The 10156-nt window shown below is 39.2% G+C and overlaps 1 protein-coding gene across 1 annotated transcript; it reads left to right on the top strand.

Moving 5' to 3' along the window:
* The first annotated feature begins 8930 nt into the window (after nucleotides 1-8930).
* On the top strand, nucleotides 8931-9382 carry LOC102849254 (dynein light chain 1, cytoplasmic-like). Its single transcript, XM_006894352.1, has one exon. It carries the CDS (start codon nucleotides 8935-8937, stop codon nucleotides 9202-9204), a length of 270 nt encoding a protein of 89 aa, XP_006894414.1. The 5' UTR covers nucleotides 8931-8934; the 3' UTR covers nucleotides 9205-9382.
* Nucleotides 9383-10156: the final 774 nt, after the last annotated feature.

Raw genomic sequence — 10156 nt, forward strand, 5'->3', positions numbered from 1 at the left:
GGGACTATGTAATTACATAAAAAGAAGAGGGTAATAGTGATCAGTTTAGGACAAGATGGAAAGCATTGTTGAAACAAGGATAGTGAAATTTTGTTTCACATACTTTGGGCATGTTGTTAAGATGAGCCATTCCATGGGAAAAGATTCCGTACTCAGAGAGGTGGAGAGAGTCAGCAAAGGAAAAGAAAGCCCTCAAAGGGATGGGCTGACAGAGTTACATTAACAATGGGCTCAGATACATCACAGATGATGAAGATGACACAGGATAGGACAGTGTTCTAACCCATTGTCCATAGGGTCACTATGAGCTGGAGTTGATTTGAAGTTGACTTGATGATGCCTAACAATAAGAACATTCAAATAAAAAAAAATTCAAATAATTTTTATGAACCCAAAAAATGATCTTGATTTTATTAAATCAATCCTCCCTTTCTCCCTTGCATTTTAGGTACTTATTATTTAAAAAATATTCTTGGCTTGATTTTTCATCACATACTACTCTGTCGAGCTCTTGCAGCCTTTTGGTAAGGAGTTGCTCTGGCAAGCCAAAGGCAAGTAATTCAAATATACCAGCTGCTCCATGGAAGAAAGATGGATAATATCTTTTTGTGTGACTAACAACCACTGAAAATCTGCTTAAGGGTCAGCTATGAGTTGGTTGTGACTGGACATCAGGTAAAACAATACTACTTCATAACATTTTTCTTTTAATTTTGCAAAAGATAATCCTGCAGTGAATTAACTGTGCAGTATTGTCAGGGACTGTTACAAATAATTTCTCTCTTTCAGTCATAATCTTCTTGGGAAATTACTAAGTAATGAAATAAAATAAATTAGCATGGTTTCTTATGTCCTCGTCTAAATTGTTACCCTTTCTGAAAAGAAAGAAAAAGAGTTGGAAGATCAGGAATTTGAAATCTCCGAGATAATTCAGGAAAACTTCAGTATTTCCCTTGTGAATTTATTTAATCCCATATCTGTGTATACATATTTTCTTTTAAAATATTTGAGATAACTTATAATAAATTACAATTAAGCAATTTTATAATTTAAATAATTGCTGTTGTTGTTGTTGTTGTTGTTATGTACCATGGAGTCACTTGCGACTCATAGCGACCCTATGTACAACAGCTCTAAGCTCTCCTCTGTCTTGTGCCAATCGCACTGTCTCCGACACACTCATCCCAATTGCCTCAGTCACCAAATCAATCTGTCTCCCAGAGGGCCTTCCCCTCCTGTGCCTTCCCTCCACCCTCCCAAGCATGATGTCCCTCTCCAAGGACCGATCCCCCCTTACAACATGACCGAAGTATGCTAGATGAAGCCTCAGGATCCTTGCCTCCAAGGAGCAGCCCGGTTTAACCCTCTCCAGGATGAGTCTGTTTGTTTTCTTAGCAGTCCATGGAACCCTCAGCACTCTTCTCCAACACCAAAGCTCAAAAGCATCAATTCTCCTTCTATGCTCCCTGGTCGTTGTCCAGCTCTCTGACGCATAACATGTGATTGCAAAGATCATGGCCTGTACCAGATGCACCTTAGTCTCCAGAGACACACCATTGCTCTTGAGTACTTTAGAGAGGTCCCTAACAGCAGACTTTCCCATGGAAATATGTCTTTTAATTTTCTGGCTGCTGGTGCCAAGAGTGTTGACTGTGGAGCCAAGCAGACTAAAGCTGTGAACAATCTCAATCTCTTCACCATCCATCCTGATGCTGCCAATTGGTCCAGTGGTGAGAATCTTTGTTTTCTTGACATTGAGCCTCAATCCATATTGAAGGTTGCAGTCCCTGACCCTCAGCTGCAAGCACCTCAGGTCCTCCTCAGTTTCAGCAAGCAGCATGTGTCATCTGCATAATGCAAATTGTTTCTAGATCTTCCACCAATCCTGATGCCACATTTCTACTCATAGAGCCCAGCCTCCCGGATGATCTGTTCTGCGTACAGGTTGAAAAGGTATGGAGACAGGACACATTCCTGGTGTATGCCCTTCCCAATTTTGAACTATGCAGTGTTTCCTTGCTCTGTTCTAATGACTGCCTCTTTGTTCAAGTATAAGTTTCGCATTAGTACGATCAAGTGTTCTGGGATTCCCATTCTTCTCAGAGTCAGCCACAGTTTGTTATGGTCCACACAGTCAAACGTCTTTGCATAATCAATGAAGCACAGAAAGACATTCCACTGGTACTCCCTGCTTTCAGCCAATATCCATCTAACATTAGTTACAATATCCCTAGTACCACGACCCCTTCTAAACCCAGCCTGGACTTCTGGCAGTTCTCTGCTGATGTGCTGTTCCAGTCATTTTTTTATAATCTTCAGTAGAATCTTGCTTGCATGTGAAATCAACGATATTGTTCTTATAGTTTTCACACTCTGTTGGGTCATCTTTCTTTGGAATGGGAACAAATATAGATCTCTTCCAGTCAGTTGGCCAAGTGGTTTTTCTCCAGATTTCTTGACACAATTCCAGAAATAATACCAGACTTCATTTTTCTATCATCTTCTCTTTCAAGGGAAGGTTTGAGTGACAGTATCTCCCCTTGTAAAAATGAATGAGAGTAGAAATGTTTGTCATCTAAATACAAATTTACAACCCTAGAAATTTGTTGGTAGTTTTTCTAATAGTCAACTAATAAAACTGAATGAGGCTCATAAAGAAGAATTTTATCGACTATCGTTATTGTTGTCATTAACTTTACGCAAAAGTGTCACTCTAATCACAGAAGTCAACAGACTTCAGAACAATAATTTTTAAGTAGTTCTATATAGCTGGTTCCTATCATCCAGAAACTTAAAATGTCACACAGAAAGCAGAATTAAGAATCTTATAAAAGCTTTAAATAGAAAGCAGGGTACTTAGGATGCAGCAAATAGAAAGAGGCAGCAACTGCATGGTCATTAAGAAACATTTCCTGGCTGAGCTTAGTTTCAGGAACATTGTAAAATAAGGGTAAAGGAAGGGCTAAGTAGTTTTGGTCAGAATATGTTTATTAAAGGACATTGCTTTGGAGAAGATTCAAGGTGGCATTGCTTGAGTTAGTCTCAATGTCCGTTGGCATTAGCTAGCAGCCACAGATGCACACACAGACTGTAACGATGATCTTGAGCATAGCAGAGATTTTGAAGATAGTAACAGATAGGGCAAGATTTCATCATAGTTGACTCAATGGCACCTACAACAGCAAACTTTGCTATTGGGGAAGAGAGAAAACAAGGCACAACCATGGAAATGCTGTCTTCCAAAAAAGCTTTGAAGAACAGAGTCCAGGCTATTTTTTCTGAGGAAATGTGGCCCTTGCTCATATATATGAAGTTCAGGATAAGAGGACATAGCAAGCAATCGTAGTCATTTCATTGAGAAAAACAGCTAAATTTAGAAACTGTTGTTGCTGCTGCCAAGTCAGAACCAACTCATCGCTGACCTTCCAGTGGGTTTTTAGAGACTTTAAATGACATGTGAGAAGATTATCCACTTTCTCTTGAGGAGCAGCTGGTGAATTTGAACCTAGTGCCTTTGAGTTGACAGTGCAACTTTTTACTACTGGGTCACCAGAGCTCCATTCAATAATTTAGTGACAGCCAAATATTAACCACCACAATTACTTTATCATTTTTCCATTATACCAAAACCAAATCCATTTCTGTTAAATTGATACTGACTCACAGAGCCCTTCCATTAGGTTTTAGAGTCTATAAATCTTTATAGGAAGAGAGAGTGAATATTTCTCCTGTGAAGCACCTGATAAACTCACTGATAAGGCCCTATACCACCAAGACTCCCGCATCTAAGCTCATTTTCATTTAGTTGTGAAAACAGGAAGCAAAAGTTATCCTCATTATCAGAATGTTGTGAATAAAGTATTAATAATAAAATTTCACATGGTGATTTGATGTCACCAGGGTTAATAATCTGATTTGAAGGTCTATTTTCACCTTCTCAGTAATATGGCACTTCTTCTCATTTTCATTACCAGAGTTAGGAAATAAATAGATATTTCTGGATTTTGTCCACTAAAAGCTCCGAAATCTCTGAAGAGAAATATAAAATGTTTAATAAAACACTGATATTTATGATTACTTGCAAAATATTCCATTATTAAGAGTTCTTAGCCAAGTCTGACAAAAAAAAAAAAACAAAACAAAACCCCCAAAATAGCTCTTTCTCTAATCATAAAAAGCCCCGTTTCTATTGAGTTAACTCCCTCTTAAGGTGGGTTCCACATTTGTCAAAGTAGAACTGTGCTCTGTAGAGATTAATGGCTGGTTTTCAAAAGAAGGCTGCCACACTTTTCTTCTGAAGTGCCTCTGGATGGACCTAATCCTTTTGGTTATCAGGTGAGTGCTTGGACTCTTTGCACCACCCAGGGACTTCCTCCCTGATCATGTTATTAGGTGACATCAAATTGACTAGAAGTCCTACTGACCTTATGGATCAGTAGATCAGAATATGTGCCGTCCTTTTAATTGCCAAAATACTAAAGCCCATCATCACACCACTTTCCTTCTCTCTTTCATCCTCACTTTTTTTTCTTCCTGCCCATAGCCTCTCATTTTTAGGCTTTTACATCTTTATTCCCACTTCACCACTTAATCACACTCACAGAGAGCTTTCATCCCACAATCCCTCTCTTGTTCTAATTTGCCAGCTTTTCCATCTAATCCATCCATGATAGACCCAACTGTTCTTCATTTCCATTATGCTGTTGACAAACTTTCCTCACTTACATATCAACCCAATTATCCACTCTACATGTTTCGCCATGTGGCAGTGAGCTAGACTGCTTCCAGAACAAGTGTATTATTTTCCTCTGTGATTACTTAAGTGCCACTCAGGAAAGCCTTGTATCTGCACTGATGGCCTGTCAAGAGAGCAAACCTCTCTTGAAGGAGACACAACCAGAGAGCTCATTAGAGGCAAGTGTGGTGAAACTTTATCTCATTTTAGGCATATTATTTAGGAGAAACTAACCCTTAGAAAGAAATATCTTGTTAGGAAAGGTAGAGGGGTGAGCTGAAGTGCAGAAGATTCTCAACAGGATGGATTGGTGCAGTGACTACTAGAGTGCCCCTAAGAATGACAGGTCTCATGAAGATGGCATAGGACAGAATAGGACAAGGCTTAGCTCTATTGTTAATAGGGTCATGACACATAGTTAATTTGATGGCACCTAACAACAATCATCACAACAACAAACTCTAAGAGAATAAATAGTTTTGTTAAAGCCATCTACTGTGCTATCTCTGTTATGGCAGCACTAAATAATTAAGACAGCCTGGTGTTTTCAGTCATTTTATATGTGTGCAAAAACTTGACAATAAATAAGGAAAAGAGTCATTGATAAACTTGCTTTATGTTGTTGGTTAAGAATATTGACTGTCATGGGACATCAGAAAAATAATAAAAACTTTCTAGGAAATGCTCAAAATTACTGGCAATAAGAGAGATGCAAATAAAAACAACAATGCAATACCTTCTCACTCCAGTAGCAGAGGCAAAGTTTAACAGAACAGCAAGTAATAAATGTTGAAGAGGATGTGGCGAGACAGGAACTTTTATACATTATTGGTGGGGTTGTAAAATGGTACAACCACTCTGGAAGGAAGTCTGCACTTCCTCAAAAAGCTGAAAATATAAATTTCATATGACCCAGCTATTCCACTGCATAGAATATACCCTGATAAAATGAGAACTGAGGCACAAATGGAGACTTATACACTGATGTTCATAGCAGCATTATTCACCATTGCAAGAGCATGGAAACAGCCCAGATGTCCAATCACAAACGAATGGATTGAGAAAGTGTGGTATGTTCACACAATGGAATACTATGCAGCATGCAGGAGCAATGATTTTGTAAATTATTACTTACATTGGAACGGACTGGAGAGCATTATGCTGAGTGATCTAACTCAGTCCCATAAGGACAAATACTGTATTAAACCATTTCTGTAGAAGAGTATGAAGATCCAAATGGGTGGGAGTGGAAGCAGAGGGGTGAGGATGGCGGAGGTGACTAATCATAGGATAACACAATTTGATGGTTGGGAGAGTGAAGGAAATGAGAAATATCTGGTGTAGAAAACAATATATTTGAACTTTGGAAATAAGTCAATCAAAAATTAAAAAAAAACAAACAAACAACACAACAACTCAAAACCACCACCTTTCTTGAAAATATGGTCAGATGGTCAGAATGTTCTTTGGAAGCAAAGGTGGCTAGGCTAGGTCTCATTTACTCCGAACATGTTATCAGAAAAACAGTTCTTGGAGAAGAACATCATGCTTGGTAAAGCAGAAGGTCAGAGAAGAGAAAGATCTTCAACAAGATAGATTGACCCTGTGTCTGCTGGATTCAAACAGCAATTATTCTGAGAACAGTACAAAGCCATGCAATATTTTGTTCTGTTTTGTATATAGGGTCACTATGAGGCAAAAGACAAATTGCATTGAGAAAATATCCTGTCATGGACCTCTCCAGAGTACTGAAGAGCAACAATGTCAGTCTAGAGACTAAGGTATACCTGATTCAAGACATGGTCTTTGCAATGACTTGTGATGCATCAGAAAGCCAGACAATTACAAAGGATGATAGATGGAGAATTGATGGCTTTGAACTGTGGCATATTGAATATACTATGGACTGCTATGAGAACAAACAGGTTTATCTTGGACAGGGTGAAACCAGGCTGCTCATTGGAGGCAAGGATTCTGAAGCTCTGTTTGATCTACTTTGGCCATGTTGTAAGGAGGGATTAGTCCTTGGAAAGGGACATCGTGCTTGGAGAGGTGGAGAGACAGCACAAGAGAGGAAGACTTTGGATGAGATGCATTGACTCAGTGACTGGGGTAATGGGAGTTAGTGATAGAGCAAATTGCAGGGCTGTTGTACATATGGTCGTTATGAGTCCCAAGTGATTTGACAGTACATAAAAACAACATAAGTCAAAACCATCACATTGACATCTAACAACCACTACAACATGCACACATTTGAGGAATGTTTGTTTTAGTTCATATATAAAATGCCCAAAAAGAATATAGTCAGATATTATTATTTAACCTAGACCTTAGCAGGAAAATAAGTGCCTGATTGATAAACTTACATTTTTATTGCATGTTCACACTCTAATAACTCATTCCAAAGTGGAACTGGAAGATGTTGTTAAGTGAAGCCAAAGAAAATGCTTTAAATTCTACAAAAGCTAAATGAATATCCCAACTGGATTTAGAAACCATCTTAAGAATAGACTTGATGCATTGAGTGATAACAACAAAAGATTAGATTAGAAGAACATCTTACATGTAGAAAACAAACAAGCAAAGACCAAGATGGCTATCAGAATAAACTATGAAAAGTCCTCTAGAATGTAGAGAAGTGAAAGTAAAAAGAAGACATTGAGCTGAATAGGTGATGTCTAAGAGAAGCTCAAGACAATAGCATGAAACATTATCGTGAAATGTACAAAAACCTGAGAGTTAGGAAACCAAAAGAGGAAAGAAAAAAAAAAAAGCTCAAAATTTCCCAAGTTGGAAGAATAATTCAAGTCTCAAATTTCAGTAGTGAAAAATTCTATGAGCAAACTGTTGAATGATGTAGAAAGAATCAAAGAGAAGATGGAAGGAATATGCAGAGTCACTGCAATATTTCAGAAGGTAGCATATTATCAAGAACTAACAGTATTGAAGAGAGCTATGGAAACCTAATAGTACAAAGCCGTGTTGCAATTTCAAAGGCATGCAGTTTGAATCCACCAGCTGCTCTGTGGGAGAAAGATGTGCGAACTCCTCCCATTCAATTTTATTGTCACTGACAGGCCATTGGAGGGTCAGATATGGGTCTGTTCTGCCATAATAGCACACCATTACAAAAATGATATTGAAGGAAAAAAAGATCCATTTCAGAAGGTAGCATACAATCAAGAATCAATACAAGAAAAAAAAATGGTAAGCTGCATGGAAGATACACACACACACACACACACACACAAGAAGTGACCAGGCTTTGGAGAAAGGCTAACTCTTACCCAACCTTAGTCCTTCTCCAAAGGCTAGTTCCTTCTTAAGATCATGCTTGGAAGGGTGGAGGAATAATGCCAAGAAGTCTGGAGGACCACTGCCTGGCCAATTGCCTAAAAGAAATCATTATTTATTCCCATTCAGGAAAAAAAGTGATCTTACAAAATGTCGAAATTATCAAATAATATCATTAATATCCCAAGGAAGCAAATCCTATTGGAGATTATCCAAAGAAGACTGGAACAGTACATCAACTGAGAACTGCCAGAAGTGCAGACTGGGTTTAGAAGAGTCTGTGGCACTAGAGACATTATAGCCAATGTCAGATAGATCTTGGCTGAAAGCAGAGAGTACCAGAGGAATATCTATTTGTGCTTCATTGGCTATACAAAGGCATTTGGCCATGGGGATTACAACAAATTTTGGCTAACCTTGAATAGAATGGGAATCTCAGAATACCAGATTGTGCTCATGCAAAACCTATACTTGGACCAGGAACACAGTTGTTAGAAAAGAGCAAGATAACACTGCACGGTTCACAATCAAGACAGGAATGCATCAGGACTACATCTTTTCTCCATACCTTTTTAATCTACATGCAAAACAGATCATTTGGGAGGCTAGACTTTGGAAGAAGAAATGTGGCATCAGGATTGGAGGAAGACTCATCAACAACCTGTATTATGCAGATGACACAACCTTGCTTGCTGAAACTGAGGCACAACTGAAGGGATTGCTGCAGGCCAAGAACTGTAGTCTTCTATATGGGTTAAAGCTCAACATTAAGAAATCAAAGATTCTCGAGATGCGCCCCGGCTTCGGGAGCAGCGGCAGGTCGTGCGGGGCTTGAGTCGCTCTAACCCCCTCCCCCAGAAAGCCATCGCAGACGCTGAGTGCCTGCTCCGCGGTAACCAACCATGTGCGACCGAAAGGCGGTGATCAAAAATGCGGACATGTCGGAGGAGATGCAACAGGACTCAGTGGAGTGCGCGACCCAGGCGCTGGAGAAATACAACATCGAGAAGGACATAGCGGCTCACATCAAGAAGGAGTTTGACAAGAAGTACAACCCCACCTGGCACTGCATCGTGGGGAGAAACTTCGGTAGTTATGTGACACATGAAACTAAGCACTTCATCTACTTCTACCTGGGCCAAATTGCCATTCTTCTGTTCAAATCTGGTTAAAGCATGGACTGTGCCCACACACCCAGTGATCCATCCAAAAACAAGGACTGCAGCCTAAATTCCAAATACCAGAGACTGAAATCTTCAGCCTTGCTAAGAGAACGCCTCCATTTTTGAACCTTTGTTGTGTTTTGTACAGGACCTTCCCCTGTACCAGTTTGTTGTGGTTATAAAGCAATTAACAAATAAAAAAAAAAAAGGAAATCAAAGATTCTCACCACTGAGCCAATTGGCAACACCATGATAGATGGAGAAGAGATTGACATTTTTAACAGTTTCGGCTTCCTTGATTCCACAGTTAACATCCTTGGCACCAGCAGTAAGGAAATCAAAAGACTAATTGCATTGGGAAAAATCCAGAATGCCAAAGAGTAGCAATGTCAGTCTAGAGATTAAGGTGCACCTGATCCAGGCCATGGTCCTCAAAATTACTTGCTACCTACACATCAGAAGGCTGGAAATAAGGATGACAGAAGAAAAATCAATTCCTTTGAGCTATGGTGCTCGAAAAGAATATTGGACAAACAGATCTGTCTCACATACTTTGGGCATGACCAGTCCTTAGAGAGGAACATCATTCTGGGAAGGGTGGAGGGACAGAACAGGAGAAGATGACATTGGATGAGATGGATTGACACAGTGACTGGGAAAATACTGATGGGTGTGTTGGAGACAGTGAAGTTGGCTCAGGATAGGGCAGGTTTCAGAGCTATGGTGTACAGTATTGCTAAGAGTCAGAGGTGACTTGACAACACATAACAACAACTAGAATTTGGTGGAATACCAATTGAAATATTTTAACAAATGGATGTAGTTGTGGATATGCTCACTTTTCTATGCTAAAAAATTTGCAAGACTATTGGTCAACTAACTTGAATAGATGCATACATGTGCTCATTACAAAAAAAATTGATCCAACAGAATACAGAAATTATTTACCTATATCATTAAT

The sequence above is a fragment of the Elephantulus edwardii genome, unplaced genomic scaffold, assembly GCF_000299155.1.
Source record: "Elephantulus edwardii isolate Elephantulus edwardi_28Jun2011 unplaced genomic scaffold, EleEdw1.0 scaffold00140, whole genome shotgun sequence".
NCBI lineage: Eukaryota > Metazoa > Chordata > Mammalia > Macroscelidea > Macroscelididae > Elephantulus > Elephantulus edwardii.

Coding starts and splice junctions, on each gene's coding strand:
- LOC102849254 (XM_006894352.1), top strand. CDS start 8,935: ATGTGCGACCGAAAGGCGGTGATCAAAAATGCGGACATGTCGGAGGAG.